We start from the raw sequence: 18,816 nt of genomic DNA on the forward strand, positions 1-18,816 counted from the left end.
TGCCCTTGCTTTGAGACTGTATGCTCCATAGTAGTCATCATCTCTTGCAGAAACCCTTAAGGCATAGATATAAGATCTCCACAATGGATATACAGGTTTCCAAAGGCCCAGTTACCAAAGATGAATTTCCCATGCAGAAAAGGAAAAAGATTTTGTTCCCCATTTGCCCATAACATCATTGTTGGTATTTATACCATGAAATATATATCATTACAGAAGAAACTCTAGAATTTTGCTTAGTTAACATAAAGAATTATCCAAAAAATAAAGTAAAATTTGGCACCAGAGTTAATTAATCTCCAGTATGTCGGTTACAAAGAAAGTCAACTTCATAAAGCTACTCAGCCAGAAAATAATTGGGTATGGGTGTGGGTTAGTATTGCATGTATTTCAAGTCTAGAGAACAGAGATTCAAAATGTCATCGTCTTCCACTTCCAGCCATTTTGGCATAGCTATTACTGGACTAGCTTCCTACCATTCAACTGGAATTAGATTGTTCTGGATTTTAATACTATATCACTTGAAGACTATGAAAGTTAAGTATGAGTTGAATGCCTGAAGTAACTACTAAAATAGAATGACAAAAAAGGTATAGCTAATATGCCAGCAAAGGAGATAAAATAGAATTATACAAAATTCAAAAAAAAAAAACAGAAAAAGAAAAAATGAGGAACAAAGTACAGATTGGACAAATAGAAAACAAATAGCAAAATGGCAGTTTTAAACAAAACCAGATTAATCATCACATTAAATATAAAAGGTCTAAACATGCCAATTGAGAGACTGAGATTAATAAGTAAGGTAAAAAGGCAAGACACACCTATATGCTGTCTCTAAGAAACCTCAATGGAAAATATGTCATTTTTTTATGTGAACATAAATCACAGATTCTGATTAATGATATATAAGGTAAAGGGTCCAATTTTGAAACATACTTATAAGAACAATGTGCTAAAAATAAGCTTTGTGTATCACTCTCTGCTCTCCTTCTTAATAATGGCATATATCTGTAGTCTTTATAAGCCTAGAAAAACCCTGTGGAAAATTAATGTAAAATATGAGACAGGAAATGATGTCACTCATGTTATTAGGGTATTAAAAGTAATTTAAAAAAACCCTCAAAACTGGAAAATTAGGATCACAGAATACCTATTAAATCATTCAGCCATGCTTTAAATTATATTCTATCTAGGGCATCTTTTTTCTTCAGTCTCACTTCATTATTTTCTAACTCAATAGTGGCAAAGTTTATTGTTGAGTCATAAGTTTCCTAAGGTTTGCCTTACATATTGAATTATTTTAAATTTCTGTTTTAAGTTTATTTATTTAGAGAGAGAAAGAGGGAGAGAGTACATGTACATATGTACAAGTGGGGAAGGGGCAGAGAGAGGGAGAGAGAATCTCAAGCAGGCTCCACTCTGACAATGCTGGATGCTGGACTTGATCTCATGGACCATGGGATCATAGCCTGAGCTGAAATAAATGAGCCACCCAGGCACCCCTAGATGTTGAATTATTTTAGACATTTATATTTTTGCCTTAATACAAAGTTTGAGCTTTAATTTAGAAATTTAGTATAAATGTCTCCTAGGAAAAAGTAATGATTCAAGATAAGTATAATAATAATCAGTCTAAATTAAAGAGAGCTATTAAGTTAATCAGTAATTTTGGTACTGTAAGATTACCCAGTTGTTAGTATTGAGTTGACTCTCTTAAAGTAGGATTTGGTTGTAATCACACCAGAAAACCCTGGGTAAGATATATCCTTGGATTGCTCACTTTTTATAAAATGTAGTCATTACATGTGGTTTAGGATCTGAATAAAGAAGTCATTAATTTTCTTTATTAATATAACGCATTCTGGGCAACATATCCTTCTTACAAGAGCAGACATTTATAGATACTTCTTCAACTTTAGGTATCTTTTTTTTTAGAAGGAATTATTACGTATGTCAAGTCTTCATTTGTTCTTTACATGGGGTATCTCTGAAATCTCTAAATCAGCGATAGATATGTCAAAAAACAATTACTAATATTTAGCAACATGTCTATTTCCAGTTAATATATTCTTCATCATAAACAATAGGATCTGAAATTACAGAATATGTAATTGGAGTATGGCACATAAACAGAGTATATTTGATATTTTCTAGAAGGAAAGGATTTGCAATTGACAAAGCATAAATTGTGATCATGATAGTAATGATAGTCATACATATTATTTATCATAGTTTTAAATTCTTTTTTTTTTTTCAACGTTTATTTATTTTTGGGACAGAGAGAGACACAGCATGAACGGGGGAGGGGCAGAGAGAGAGGGAGACACAGAATCGGAAACAGGCTCCAAGCTCTGAGCCATCAGCCCAGAGCCCGACGCGGGGCTCGAACTCACGGACCGCGAGATCGTGACCTGGCTGAAGTCGGACGCTTAACCGACTGCGCCACCCAGGCGCCCCTATCATAGTTTTAAATGAAGTGTCTCTCCTATTCACCAGACTAGTGCAGAATCTAATTGTGAGAAGTAATAATTTTGGTGATTTTTTTCTCCCCATTAAAATATTTTAAATAAAATATTAGGTGAAAAAGAACTATGAAGCTCTCAAACAGAGACAAGATGAAGAAAGGATGGTACAGAGCTCTCCTCCAACTTCTGGTGAAGATAATAAATGGGAGCGAGAAAGTCAAGAAACGACTAGAGAGCTTCTGAAGGTTAAAGACAGATTAATTGAAGTAGAAAGAAATGTAAGTATTTTTAAATTTTTGTAGGAATAAGATTTTTTAGAAGTAAAGTAGCATTGAATATATAATTCAGAAAATTTATTTAATCTGGTTTTGGAGCTTTGTTCATCTTATACTTTCTCGACTGATTTATTTTATAATGTAATAAAGGGCTGAAGAACTAATAATTTAATATACTTTTCTACCCTGATATAAGTCCATCAGCAAGCTTTGTCAACTCTTGTGAAAATACATCCCAAGCCCATCTACTTCTGTCCCATTGTTGCTGCTACCACTCTAGTCTAAGGTACCATCATCTCTCATCTGGATGAGAGAATATCCTCTCAGGTGCTGTCTTCCCCCACTTCTACTCCTGGCTCAGCCTAACCCATTCCTATTACAATAGGCAGTTTTTATTTTAAAACATAAAACTTAGTCATACCACTTTTCTACTTAAAGTCTTAATTGGCTTCCCCTCCCAATTAGAATAAAATCCAAATTTGTTAGTGTCTTGTAAGATCATTCCTGACTTTGTCCTGCCTATATTGCTGGCCTTATACCATAGCACTCTTCCACCCCCTCTGTTGATTTATCTGGAGATAATATTACTATAGTGAATACCTGGAAAACACAAAACAATGCCTGATATATAGTCAATTAATTCTAGTCATATTGGCCTTCTCTATTCCTATTTCCAGACCTTTATGTTCACATCCTCTACATAGAACACATGGCTAGCTTCCCTCAGGATTCAGGCCTCATTTGACACATCTCCTGCGAGAGGTCTTTTCTGACCCCTCCACCAGTCAAGTAGCTATTCTCAACCTAAGCCATTTAATACCAAGCCACTGCCTTATTTAGTTTCTTCATAATGCGTTTCACTAGTGAAATATTATTTCTTTATTTCTTGGTTGTCTACTGGAAAAAAGCTCCTTGAAAGCAGAAAGCTGTCTTTCTTTTTTGCCACTATGCCTTCAGTATGTAGACTTAAGCCTGGTGGATAGCAGACACAGTAAATATTCCCTGAATGAGTTGGAGAAATACTTGACAAGAAACAGTAATCAAATAAATTCACCAAACATCTATCCTTTAAAGATGAATGAGCTTTTGGAATATATATATTAACAAGTAAAATAGTTGCAGTTGTTGCTTTTGTGTTTTAATGTAACATGTTTTGCAAACTTTAAAGCCATAATGCCAAAAATTAATTTCCTACAGTGTTGATTCCTACTTTCTCATCCAGAAGTAATCACTGTAAACAGTTTGTTTTCCCAGAAAAATGATTTATCTGTGTATAGAAGTAGATTTCTTTTTTTCATCCAAGATTTAAATCCCAGTTACTTAATATACAATGTAATATTAGTTTCAGGTGTAGGATTTAGTGATTCATTACTTATATATAATACCCTATGCTCATCACAAGTGCCCTCCTTAATACCCATCACCCATTTAACCCATCACCATGCCTTCCTCCCCTTCAGCAACCCTCAGTTTGTTCTCTATAGTTAAGAGTCTGTTTTCTGGTTTTCCCCTTTAGTTTCTTCCTCCTGTGTTCATCTGTTACATTTCTTAAATTCCACATGTGAACGAAATCATCCGGTATTTGTCTTTCTCTGAATGACTTCTATTGCTTAACATAATAGTCTCTAGCTCCATCCACATGGTGGCAAATGGCAAGATTTCATTCTTTTTTTATGGCCAAATAATACTCCATCATATATATAAACTTCTTTTTTCTTTTTTGATATATTTATGATTATTTTTTAATATTATTTATTGTCAAATTGGCGTACATACAGCACCCAGTGCTCATCCCAACAAGTGCCCTCCTCAATGCCCATCACCCACTTTCCCCTCTCCCCCACCCCTCATCAACCCTCAGTTTGTTCTGTGTTTAAGAGTCTCTTATGGTTTGCTTCCCTCTCTGTTTGTAACTATTTTTTTCCCCTTCCCTTCCCCCATGGCCTTCTGTTAAGTTTCTCAAAATCCACATATGAGTGAAAACATATGATATCTGTCTTTCTCTGACTGACTTATTTCACTTAGCATAATACCTCCAGTTCCATCCACGTTGCTGCAAATGGCATAATTTTATTCTTTCTCATTACCAAGTAGTATTCCATTGTATATATAAACCACATCTTTATCCATTCATCAGTTGATGGGCACTTAGGCTCTTTCCATAATTTGGCTATCGTTGAAAGCACTGCTGTGAACATTGGGATACATGTGCCCCAATGCATCAGCACTCCTGTATCCCTTGGGTATATTCCTAGCAGTGCTATTGCTGGGTCAAAGGTTTTTTAAGTTTTATTTATTTATTCTGAGAGAGAGAGTAGGCGCAGGGCAAATAGAGAAGGAGAGAGAGAATCCCAAGCAGGCTCTGCCCTGTCAGCACAGAGCCTGATGTGGGGCTCAAACTCATGTACTGTGAGATCATGACCTGAGCTGAAATCTGGAGTCAGAAGCTTAACCGCCTGAACCACCCAGGTGCCCCTATATACCACAACTTCTTTATCCATTCATCAGCCAATGGACATTTGGGCTTTTTCAATAATTTGGCTATTGTTGATAGTGCTGCTGTAAACATCAAGGTTCATGTATCCCCTTGAATCAGTATTTTGGTGTCCTTTGGGTAAATATCCATTAGTGCTATTGCTGAATCATAGGGTAGTTCTATTTGTAACTTTTTGAGAAACCTCTGTACTGTTTTCCAGAGTGGCTGTACCAGTTGGCATTCCCACCAACAGTGTGGATTCTCTGAATCCTCTCCAACATCTGTTGTTTTTCTGTGTTGTTAATTTAAGCCATTCTGACAGGTGTGAGGTGTTATCTCAGTGTAGTTTTGATTTGTATTTCCCTGATGATGAGTGATGTTGAGCATCTTTTCATGTGTTTGTTAGCCATCTGTATGTCTGGGAGTGTATTTCTTTTACAGTTATATCTGTGGGATCATGCTATACAATATTTTGAGGATCTCTGTATTTTAGACAGATATAGATCTATCTCATTTTGTTTAATGAACACATTATTCCATAGTATGGATGTTACTCTAATTTATTTAAATAAAACCCACATTGATGGGCATTTAGGTTATTTTCAGATTTTGCTGCAATGAAAATCTATGTATAATATGTTCATAGGGTAGTAAATTCCTGACAGTGGAATTGATAGGCCAAAGGGTATATATACATATCTGTGTATGTGTGTAATTTTAAATGATATCATCACTTAAAATTGAAAATCACATTCGTTTTCAGTCCTTCTAATAGAGTACCTGTTTTTTTAGATATACATTTGATATTACTAGTCTTTTAATTTTTATTAAAGCAAAAAGAAAATATTTTAATTTTCATGTTTTAAATTGGCGAGCTATTTTACATCTTTATATATTTATCAGCTGTTATGAATGCCTATTTTTAATTATTCAGTGATTTTATATATATACACATAGACACACACCTCCATCACTTGGATTAATAATTATATTTCAGAAAATTTGGCTGACTTGTAAAGTTCTGTAAGGTAAATTTCTTATCCCACTGACTTCCTTTATAAATTTCTATTGGAAAAAAACTACTTGGTTGTCATATTTTAGCCATTAATGGTTTATAAAGAAGGCTAGCCCTATATTAGACTGGTAATTTTGGTGTTTTTGCCAGTGTATTTACTGACCTCATAACTTCTCCATTGTAAATTTTTTCTCGCTCTGAGATATCCTTTCTACTCTCTTTTATTCTTTTATAGACTATAGGAATTTTTCTTATTCCTATAGGGATACCCAGACTTAACATTAGAGCTTGCACATTTTGGTTTATTAAGACCTGAACTACAAGGTACTTAACGTACGTAAGTGAAAAATGGTTCACTTCTTTGGTGTATCAAGATGACATATAAATACATTAGTGTTCCATATTATTCTTCCAGTGTAAATTTTTTTATCCTTTTTGTCTAAACAAATTAGCATAAGAAAAGGACAATATCAAAACCACCATGCCTTTGCAAACTTTAAAGCCTTTGGCTTACTCAGCTTTGATTTTGTGGTATAATGTATGGGTTAAATCATTACTTGACTTTCATACAGTAACATGTAGTATATGTAACATGAAAGCGTATAAAATGAATGTTTCCTTTGTCCCCTGTGTAGGTACGATAAAAGTGATCTGTTGTGGTTCAGTGTAACTTTTTATGCATATCACAGTTATATGCAACAAATTCTGGCCTTTTTATATATAAAGTTTTATTTCAGTTTTCTAGAGGGTTCTTTGTTTATACTTTTTGATACTATTTTTTTATGAAATGCTATTTAGAAATAATCCTAAAAATACAGTATCTATGGCAAAGAGTTTAATATATATTGCATTAAATTAATAATCTATTATTTGCATAGTAATTCAACTGTTTAACTATAAAATTGAAATATGTTCAAATGTACTGGAAAAATTGAAAATTGTATGTTTTGTTTGGATTTGCTCCAGAAGTCCTATAGATGAGATAGAGTTTTAGTGAGTATTTTATACTATGGAAAAAAAAAAATCACTACAGAAAATATATAACATCTGTTAGGTCAATTATGGCCTAAATTTTTTAAACACATAGTTGAAATTGTTCTGCTTCTCTCTTAAATTTGTGTTTATAAAATAGTTTTGCTGCTACCCCTGGGACCAGCACTCGCCTATATGTATTTGCCTTTGGGCAATTAGAAAATGTGCACTTCATTGGCTGGACACAATCCCATGCACTTTTGAACACTACATAAAGGATTTAACACCCCATTCTAGTTTCTTTTTTTTTTTTTAATTTAAATTCAAGTTAGTTAACATACAGTGTAGTCTTGGCTTCAGGAGTAGAATCCAGTGATTCATGTCTTACATATGATGCCCAGTGCTCATCCCAAAAAGTGCCCTCCTTAATGCCCATCACCCATTTAACCCATCCCCCCATCTACTCCCCTCCAGCAACCCTGGTTAGTTCTCTGTGTTTAAGAGTCTCTTATGGTTTGCCTCCCTCTCTCCATTCTAGTTTCTTATGTTAATTATTGAGAATGGAATATTTTATTTTTTGGACGCTATAAAGCAGACAGTACAGAGACACAATAGTATGGTAAGGTTTTAGTATTATCATTTTCTTTCTCTTAGATTAAATCTTTATAATTTGGAATAGTAGGGAACTGTTTAACTCTTTTAAGGTTGTTGGGATTTTTTTTGGATTATAATGGTAATAGTTGTTATGAAATTGTAATATCTGTTAAACAGAAATGTTTGTTGCTTTTTAAAATGTGTTTTCTTTATTAAGAATGCTACATTGCAAGCAGAGAAGCAAGCACTGAAAACTCAACTGAAGCAACTTGAGACACAGAACAATAATTTGCAGGCTCAGATTCTTGCACTTCAGAGGCAGACAGTGTCCTTACAGGAGCAGAATACTACTCTTCAAACGCAGAATGCGAAGCTTCAGGTTGTAATGTAATATTTGGGGATGTGCAACCAAATTTTTGAATTATGCTCTTAAAATAAGGATAACTGGACATGGTAACATTGTTTCTTAGTGTGAATTTAATGGGAGATAAATTAATGGATGATAAAATCTATTTAGTGCTATACCAGACTTTCATATATCAGCATTTTTTTAAATGTCAGAGCCTCTAAATATTAACTAACAAATTCATTCAATGAACATAAGTAAAATAAAGGTAATTTTATCTTTATTTAAATTACTAAAAAAACTTTGTTTATATTTAAAATTTTTTATTTAAAATACTTATTTATGGGAGTGCCCAGGGCCATAGTAGAGCACAACAGGAGCCTGCACAAGGAGCCACGGGAGCTTCAGCAGCACCTGCCAGAAAGGCCCAGCATTAAACAAAATAAATAAATAAGCAAAGTAAAATACTTAGTTAAAATATAATTTCATCTTTATTTTATTTATGTTTACTTTATGGCCTTTTACCTGTTTCAGCAAGTTGACTGTAATTAAGCAGAAACCTTTGCTTTAGAATATGGTTGCAACATACCATTGTTTATTTCCTTTTTACAGCTTTCATATCAGTTATTAGAAACCAACAAAGCATGAGAATTTTGTCTTCAGATTTTTCCTTGGTTCAGAGGATCAATTTTGCACTTAATGCTGCAGTGTCTTTTCAAATAGAACAATCAGGTCTGGGAAAGTGTAACTCTTTGAAACCTCTTAAAGAGCCAGAGGAAAAAATTCCATCTCCAAATCTGAAAGTTCTTTCTGTAACTCTTTTCCACATGGTAAAACACATGCTAAGTTAATGTAGACTCTTGAGAAAATTTCCAGTTGAAATGTCACAAGTAATTTTTCAGTTCTGTCAACCCTCAACTTTTAGGAAGTGATAAATTAGCATTTTGGATTCTGTAGTTTTTCATGAGTGGAATACAAATTGTTTCTAATCACCTTCATTTAAAATAATTGAATCCAAAACATGTATGGTATATATCTCATAATAATTTTTAATAACATCTGCCAAAAATAAAAATTAAATTGTAGGCTTTTTCTTTGGGATACTTATAAAAACCAAACTTTCTCAGTATAATATGAAATGATCTGTTGTGATTTATATAGAGCTCCTTAAAGTCACTGTTATCTTTTATATTTTTTATGTTGCCATTAGTTATATTTTTGAATAATTTTTAACATGGGAAAATTATTTTATCTGTAATAAACACATACCCCATATTTGTGTCTTCTCAAAGAGCAGGTAGCTATTTATGTCTGATAACAATATGCGTTCTTACAGGTTGAAAATTCTACCCTTAATTCACAAAGTACTTCACTGATGAACCAGAATGCACAACTCCTAATCCAGCAGTCTTCCTTAGAAAATGAAAATGAAGCTGTAATCAAAGAGCGAGAAGACCTGAAATCTCTCTATGATTCTCTGATCAAAGATCATGAAAAGCTGGAACTTCTTCATGAACGGCAGGCTTCAGAGTATGAGTCTCTCATCGCTAAACATGGAACTCTAAAGTCTGCCCACAAAAATCTTGAAGTAGAACATAAAGACCTTGAAGATCGGTAATTTATTATCTTCTTTAGACAAGATAATAAATTTTATGTTAAACAGAACTAAGATAATTTATATAGGAAATTTATCATGTTTATGTGATACTTACTAATAAATTACTCTTGTTTTCTTTGTTTCTAAAGTATTTTCTTTTTTCTAAAGAGATAAACCAAATACCTTTTTTTCCCAGTTACAATCAGTTACTAAAACGGAAAGGACAGTTGGAAGATTTGGAAAAAACACTGAAAGTAGAACAGGAAAAAATGCTGCTTGAAAACAAAAACCATGAGACTATAGCTGCAGAATATAAGAAACTTTGTGGTGAAAATGATAGGTAATAAATATTTATATATTTTAGTTTTATATTATTCATTACATCCAGAGTGTTTACTGCCCCCTTTGCATTACCATCTGTAATTTAGAATTTTTAAAAAGTCCCCAGAACAACATGTAAATTACCCACCAAAATCATGCAGCTAGTTATAAAATGGCTTGAAAACCTTGGTCCCTTGTTTTCTCTTACTGTTTCTCTCTTGATTTATTCAACTAATTAATTTTTTAAGCCACATTATATAAAGAAATCTGTACCTTGATAGCATTTACATGCTTTATTGCTACAGAATGTAATGAAATCTGATTCTTTATGTCTGTCTTTTTGCTAGTCTGATATCTCAGTTCTTGTCTTTCAAAGTTGCTACAAGTAAGCAGCCTCCTGTTTTCTAGCTGACTGATTTGAACTCTTATTTTTAACTGTCTTAGGCATTAATGGTTCTCATATTGCATGGGGCAATTATTGTTTAATTTGTAGCTTTGGGAAAATCAAAACTTGCCAACTGGTAATTTGCCTGCTTCATAAGGGTACATTTCAAAGGGTTTTTAGAAACCTTTGACAGTTTAAGCAGTCTGAACATTGGCACTGCACTTAGACTTAACCATAGCTGAAGTGCTAAAAGGCAGCACAAAAAAATTCAAGTGAGGGTCATTCATTGACTATTGTCCTGTTATGAATTTAATATAATCCATTTTTCAATTTCTGTTTCTTTTCCTTTACAAAAAAAATAATCCCTCTAAGTTTCTGGAGCCATTTTTATATTCATGCTCAATAGTTTTTAATTTAGTAATTGTTATAACTAGAAATAGTGTACTAGGGGATTTGAATTTCAATAAGCTCAACACCAAGCTAGAATCAAGAAGGATATTAAGGTATGTTCAGTAGAAGACTAGATTGTGACAAGTTATAGAATACCTTTAGACAGGGTCTTTAAAATTTTTTTTAAATATTGTTTTATTATTTTTGAGAGAGAGAGAGAGAGAGACAGTGCCATTGGGGGAGGGGCAGAGAGAAGGGGGACACAGAATCCAAAGCAGCTCCAGGCTCTGAGCTGTCAGCACAGAGCCCGACGCAGGGCCCGAACCCACAAACTATGAGATCATGACCTGAGCCGAAGTTGGACGCTCAACCAACTGAGCTACCCAGGCACCCCAAGACAGGGTCTTTTTTATTACGCACATAACATTGAGGAAGGCATTTAATATCAAAGTCCCATCTTGAACCTAACCTTTTTCCACTGTTGGAATTTGCAACAAACTGGGACAGTTGGTGAGTTTGGATAGGCCTTCTAGGAATCTAATTGTATTCATTTCTGAGGACCTTCTGAGAAGGAGCTTAGCCTAAATGATAAGAAGAAATTGAGCATGATGATCTTGAACCAGAAGACTCTGCAGGCTTGAAAGGGAAGTGTGATTCTGAGTATTCTCTCTCAAAGCTGTTCTATCCCAGCTTTTATGCATGCATGTCTATGTTGTAAAGGAAGAAAAGGTTTTAAGCAAAACCTTGAAAGAGCTCTTTCACAAAAAAAAAAAAAAAAAAAATTCTGAAGAACAATAGTTTGTTTATCCATTCCTCTAAATAACCTAAGTTTTAATCTTTGATAATGCCAAATCAGGAATGTTTATTATATGGACTGGTTTGTTTTGGCCTCTTTAGTATTGTGTTCACTGAATTGCATTTTGGTGTTCATGTTCTCAGCTTTAAGGGATATTGTAAAAAACCCTCTTAAAGAGCTCATTTTAGCATTTGCCAGGGAGATGGTGTTGAGGACATTGTATATTGTATCTCTTCATATCCCACCCCCATGAAGCGTCAGTAAGTAAATCTTTGATCTCCATAGATATTGACATATACCGTGTAGCTGATTGTGTGTCTCAGATCTGACCAGCTGTTAATAACTCATGGCATACATTCATTCATGGATTCAACTTATTTATGGAACATTTTCTGTATGTTTCTGGTCTTGCCATTTTATTTATTTATTTTTTACCAAGTCTTGATTTTTAAACATACTATTTTGTTATTTATAATTCTTGTAAGCTGACTCAATTCTTTGGGGAATGAGTTGAAGCAGATTGTTAGGTGTTTTGAACAAGTCCCATCCTGTTCTTAATCCTGTAAGATAAAGGTTGTTAAACTACAGGCAGCTAGCTCAGCGGGCCAAATCCAGGCTGCATTCTGATTTTTGTTTTTGTTTTTGTTTTTGTTTTCCACATTTAAAAACAAATTTTATTATATAGCTCTTCTGTTTTTTATTTTTTTACTTTAAGTTTTTATTTTAATTTGTTAGTTAACATACAGTGTTATATTAGTTTCAGTAGTACAATATAGTAATTTAACAATTCCATCCTGTTTTGGTTCAGCTCCCAAACTGAAAATAGTTTTTACATTGTAAAAGGTTGCGGGGGAGCACATAGAGGAAAAGAGTTTGCTGTATGTTGCATGTGACCCACAAAGTCTAAGATATTTACTCTGGTCCTTTATAGAAAAAGTTGCTGACCTCTGCTTTTAGATGTCAGTGGACTTTGTTCTGAGGGTATAATGGAAAGAAACAGATAAGTTAGGTGTATGGTTTGATTTTTTATAAAAAATCTAAAATTTTTTTCAGAAAAAATCTCCCAATTTCTCAATAAGTGGAGACTACATAAACATGGATAATTTGTCACAGCTGTGGAAATCTCAATAACTAAAATTTTGGTTTAAGTCCATTATCTGGCAACAGATTGATGGACTATCATTTCTTGTACTGCATTGATTGATTCTCTTGATCTTTCTTGAATTTTCACGTTGAATTTTAGAATTTTAAACTTCTCTATGAGATCTAAACAGGATTGGTTATTTTCTCTTTTGTCCTTTAATCTAAATATTTTCTTATTAGTACTTCACATTTTAATGATAAAATTGTAAGTGTCTTCTTAAACATTTAAATGCTGGGAGATTCAAAAGAAGAGTAGTTTGAATTTTTTTAATCTGTTTTACAGAATAGAAGCTGATTTTTTAAGAGTTTAGTCACTGGCAAGAATCCTACATTCTTTAAGTATGTCTGTGATCCACAGCATTTTCACACTGTGTAAATTACAATGAAAGCTATTAAGGATTCTAACTCTATTTCTGTCATGATTTCTAAATAGGTTGAATCATACATATAATCAGCTTGTAAAAGAAACTGAAGTTTTACAAACTGACCATAAAAACTTGAAAAGTCTTCTAAATAATTCCAAACTGGAACAAACCAGATTAGAAGCTGAATTTTCAAAGTTAAAGGAACAATACCAACAGTTGGACATCACATCCACCAAGCTCAATAACCAGTGTGAGGTGAGCTTTACCAAGTTTTTTTCATTTTGGGAGTCAAGACATGCCTAAAAAGTAAACAATCATATTAAAATGATGATAGCAGTATATATTTTGTGGGGTATTTCTAAAAGAAGTGATCAGGGATAATTGAAATTCACAACTAATTCAGAAAAACTTCTGTTATTATTAGTATCAACATTGTTTACTATTAGTTTAAACTGACATGTCCAGATACTTTGAAAATGTAAAACTGTGCCCTTGTTTAATGAAAAAAATGTTTACTTACCACCTAGCATGTACTAGGAAACCAAAAAGGTAAAAATCTCTCCCTTTGTGGAGCTTATTCTGGTGGAAGGAAATAGACAAACACAAGTAAGTGAAATACATAGTGTTTCAGTGTTTTGTAACATGGCTACATAGCACTTTACCCCAAAACTTGGTGGTAAAACAATCATTTATTAGGCTCACCGATCTGTGGATCAGAATTTGGACAGGGATAGCGGGACCAGTTTATCTCTGCTTCACTTGCCACTGGGCCCCTAGCCTGAAGATTGAAAGGTGAATGCATGTTTGATAGTTGATGCTGGCCATCAGCTGGAGGCATCAGTTTTCTCTCTACGTAGTGTCTCTGAGGGCTGGTTGGGGCTTTCTCACAACATGGTGAGAACAAGACAGAAGCCATCTTTGCTTTGATGATCAAATCTCAGAAGTCATGCAGCATCATTTCCCCTGCATTCTATTCACTGAGGCAGTCAAAATTCCATTCAGATTTAAGGGAAAGAGAAAATAGACTCAGCCTCTTGGTGGAGAATGTCAAGGTTCTACAAGAGCATATGGACTGGAAATACTGCTCTACCTATTTTGAAAATTAGTCTGCAACATATGATATGTTACAAGGTAGATAAGTTATGTGCAAGTAAAAATGAAGTAGGGTAAAAGGGGATATGGAGGACTTCCAGGGTGGATGAAGGAGTATAGATTGAGATTTTAATAGGCATCCTTGAACAAAGATAACTTTATTCAGAGTAAAACACCAGAGCCATTTGAGCATTTTGAACAGAAATGACATTGGCCTTATGAATACAGTTGTGTTCTTAACATAATTCCATGCCTCTCTTTGTTGTTTAGGTTTTATTTATTTTTCTTGAAGTTTATTTATTTATTTTGAGAAAGAGAGAGTGTGTGTGTGCACACAGAGAAGGAGGAAGAGAGAGAATCCCAACCAGACTCTATACATTGTCAGTGCAGAGCCCAGTTTTGGACTCAAACTCACGAACTGTGAGATCATGATCTGAACCAAAATCAAGAGTTGGACACTTAACCAACTGAGCCACCCAGACATCCCCATGCCTCTCTTTGTGATGGTTTGATAAAGCAATAAAAGTTTTAAAATATAAAAGGGTACTGAAAGCCTTAAATAATCCTTAAATTTTATTAGTTGGTCCCCAAATCATTGACATTTGAATATAGCTTAACACCTGAATTTCATGGCACTTTTAAGAAACAAGCACTTAAGCTAGTCTTTAAAGGAAAGTAGGAATAGATTTTCAGAAAATAATACTTACAAGTTTTTTGTCTGAAATGATAAACCAATAGAAAGAAAAATTAGTTTAATAAAAATCATATACATTTAATATCCAACAAGGCTCAGAAAGTACAGAAAATTCATTCTGCCTGTGATTTATAAAAGTCTAAATAAAATATATATGGAGCGATGGACTTACAGAATGAGGAATAGGGCAAATCAACTCCCTAAGAAACAATAAAATTGGGCAGAATTGTCAAAAACAACCAATATAGGACTCTGGACCTCAAGGAAAGATGTTCAACAAATTGAGAAGCATTTATTCAAGAAAAGCTGCTCAACTTTGGATAGGAACTCTGGTTGTCTGAGGCATTTTATCTTGTGATTTCTCCCATTCCCCTCCCCCCTTTCCCAGTTCCAACACCTGGTAGTTTAGGTGAGGGGCATACTGTGAAAACCATCAACTTTGCTACCAGAGCAGATTGATTTGATTTGAGCAGAGCACAAAAAAGTCCCCATCCCCAAGAGAGTTGTCAAAGGTCAACTTTCAGATGGCCTGAGGTTGGAATATTGGTTGAGGCAAGTAATAGATTGGCAAATTAGTCAAAAATTTCACTAGGAGAATCAAGGAATGAGATATTCAGCCACAGTGAATCTTGATCAAGTTCCACATGACACTGGTGGTCCAAAAAGCTATCCAGGAGAGACCAGACAGGGCCCTAGTGAACTACTTATCTCTGGCTGATTGTCCCAACCCAGTCAAATGTTAACCCTTGACTATGGGTTAAGTCATATAATAACATTATTTAGAGGGAGAAAATCAATCCATAGTGTTAGAGGCCAGGATAGCAATTAATCTTTGTGGGAAGGGATGGTGATTGGAAGGGAGCACAAGGTGTTTCTGGAATATGGTTAACGAGCTGTTTCTTGATCAGTGTGCTGATTCCTTCCACACATGTGTTCACTTTGCTCTAATTCACTGAGCTATATCTACTTAAAATTTCTTCCCTTTTCTATATATATGCTTTATCAGTTGTCTATTGACACAGTAATTAATGCTGTATAACAACATAGAACCTTTGGTAATGGACAATAAATACTTATTTTTGCTCATGATCTGTGGATTGGCTGAGCAGATGTGCTGATAGCATGTATTGATGTGTGGACCAAGATCATTTGATCTTAGTAGAGGTTGCTCCTATATCTGCATTTAACTGGTACATTCTTTGAGAGTGGGCTGGCTGGCCTAAGGTGGCCCTAACTGGCATAACTCTTCTCTGTGCCACGTTGTCTCTCATCCTCCAGCAGAATTCCAAGTGGAAGCACAGAAGGCTCTTGAGGCCTAGGCTTGGAGCTTCCATCACTACCACTTACTTTTCATGGACAAAGACTTTCCAAATTCAAAAAGACAGAAAATAAGTTCCACTTCTTGATGGTAAAAGTACGAAGTTGCAGCACAAGAAGGTGTAGGTACAGGGAGGAGAATAATTGCATTCAATCTTGCAACGAATCTACCACATGTTGTATTTCAATTTAACAATATATTGATAAAACAAATACAGCACAATATTAATAGCAGTTAGAGCTAAATGCCTGTTTATGGATATTCATAATATTATACTATCTGCTTTTCTGTATCTTATGAGAGTTTTCAAAATGTTTCTTTTCCTTCCCCACCCCCGCCCACTCCCCCACAGGAGGGCTTGTTGTTGGCTTTTTTTTTTTTTTTTTTTTTTTTTTAAACTACAGATCTCTGGGCTCTACTCCAGACCAGCTGAATTTGAATGCTAGGACCCAGAAATCCACATTTTTAAATAAACTCTACAAGTGATGTTAAAGTTTGAAAGTCACTACTTGGGGCTTTCTGACTTCTACGGGAACCTCTAGCCTCACTAAGGCATATTTCTAATTTCTTCTAGCTATATAGAAGCAGCCCAGTGCTGCTGGCAGCCCAACTACCAATAGTATCAGCCTAGTAACACCAGCCATTGACACGACTACCTGAGTCCCTTTGATCAAGCTATAAAGACTATACACTTTTAAGATTCCTAAAAAACAGTGGTTGAGGAAAGAATGAGGTATATTAAGTACCTACTTTGTGTTATAAGTATGACAAAAGATACTTTACATATATTATTTAATCCTTGCAACAGTCTGGTGTGGGAGTTATTATCATTTTATAGATAAGGTCATTAAAGCCCAGAGAATTAATTAACTTGTCCAGTGTTTCATAGCTCCTTAAATAGAAGACCAGGTAGCTTTTGGACTAGAAGTTAAATGGTTTGAGGAAAGCAGGTGTTTGTGAAACTAGATAATTTATTGTATGTTAAACCCACTATTTGTAAGAATTTTTAAAAATGTGTGCACAGCACATAACTCAGTATTTTGGCTGTCATAACTAAAATAATCACTCATGTTCTGATCAAAGTGCAACCATCTAATTATTCAAGTAGCAGAAGACTGCAATCTTTGTGAAGCCCTTTATATTTTTCAGATGTTTCGGCTGATTTCTGTTAAATGTAAATGTTGATTTTTTTAAAATGTTTGTGTTTAAACAGTTGCTAAGCCAACTTAAAGGAAATTTAGAAGAAGAAAATCGACATCTACTAGATCAAATTCAGACATTAATGCTACAGAACAGAACACTATTGGAGCAAAATATGGAAAGCAAAGATCTCTTTCATGTTGAACAAAGACAATACATGTAGGTACCAAATTTTAAAATATTGCTCATCATTTTATCGTTGCCATATGGTGACAGAGATAGTCACCGTACTGTCACAGTCACTGCTACTGTTTTTAATTTTTGACATTATTATTTCTACTTAAATTTTTTTGAATGCTTATGTTCCAGGCACTCTGCTAGTAACCAGAAATGCTAATATGAAAACACATATGTCCTACTCCTAAGAAACTAGTAACATAAAGCAAGAAATACAAATAATTGCTGTAACGGAAGTATGTATATGAGACCATATAAATATAGCAAATATAGGGGGAAGGACTAACTTAGTCTGAAAGAGGCAAGGTGGACTTTCCAGAGATGATTACTTGAGCTAAGATTTAAAGGGTCATGGGAATTTGCCTGAGGAGACATACCAGGCCAGAGAGCACAAATGAAGTAACATGGAGGTGTGTTGAAGGGGTGTTATGGTATGATATAGAACCTAAAAATTAATAGTTCCTCCTGGAGCAAAATTGAGGAATAAGGAGCAATAGAGAAGTGGCTAAAAACTTAGTAACCATTTCACAAAGGTTTTTCTGTGCCATACAAAGGAGTTGCTGAAAAAAATCGAGCCGGGGAGTAAAATGATTAGATTTGTGTTTTTTTTTAAAGGCACTGATGACATTTTAGAGTACGGATTGGAGGTTCTGAATAGAGAGACAAGGAGTAAGTTTTAGAAAGACTGTTGCAATAATCTAGTGAAACATAATTCATAAGCAGTGGTAGTTGAGATCAAATATGAGTTGTAAGAGAGAGATTGGCAAGGCTTCATATTGGTGAGTTATGTTTCCATTAAGTAGAGGGATCTGCTAAATCAGGGATTTGGGCCTGAGGAGCTCAGTGGATGATCTTTGTATTACACCAAGATTCAGTTTTACTAAATTCTTCTCTCCCCCGTTCCCTCCCTGAATGTAAAACACTACAGTATAATAGAAATAGCACAGATGATGAAATGAGGCATCTCCTAATCTATTAGATGGTGAGCTGGGGCACATATGAAACCAGGATATATCAGACATTTTTTGAAGCATCAGTTTTCTTATAAAATTTGAGGCAGGGAACATGATCTTTATATTAACACATGTTTATGGAGCAAAAGGCAGAGTTTGCATGAGCTCTTAAGATAAATGCAAAACTTCAAAGAAATGTCCAAGTCCAAGTGGCTGGCCACTTTGGACTACACCGTTAATCA

The 18,816-nt window shown here is 34.4% G+C and overlaps 1 protein-coding gene across 7 annotated transcripts in view; it reads left to right on the top strand.

Annotated features, from left to right (window-relative positions):
* Positions 1–18,816, top strand: part of CCDC88A (coiled-coil and HOOK domain protein 88A) — a 141,206-nt gene that overhangs the window by 102,785 nt on the left and 19,605 nt on the right. For all 7 annotated transcript variants that reach the window (XM_086701076.1, XM_086701079.1, XM_086701081.1 and 4 more), the window contains exons 18-23: positions 2,579–2,743; positions 8,015–8,176; positions 9,480–9,757; positions 9,937–10,080; positions 13,209–13,395; positions 17,458–17,603. In XM_086701076.1, coding sequence (XP_086557202.1) covers positions 2,579–2,743; positions 8,015–8,176; positions 9,480–9,757; positions 9,937–10,080; positions 13,209–13,395; positions 17,458–17,603 — 1,082 coding nt within the window. The remainder of the gene's footprint in view (positions 1–2,578; positions 2,744–8,014; positions 8,177–9,479; positions 9,758–9,936; positions 10,081–13,208; positions 13,396–17,457; positions 17,604–18,816) is intronic.

The sequence above is a fragment of the Puma concolor genome, chromosome A3 (assembly GCF_028749965.1).
Source record: "Puma concolor isolate L17-30 chromosome A3, mPumCon1.1.hap2, whole genome shotgun sequence".
NCBI classification, from domain to species: Eukaryota; Metazoa; Chordata; class Mammalia; order Carnivora; family Felidae; genus Puma; species Puma concolor.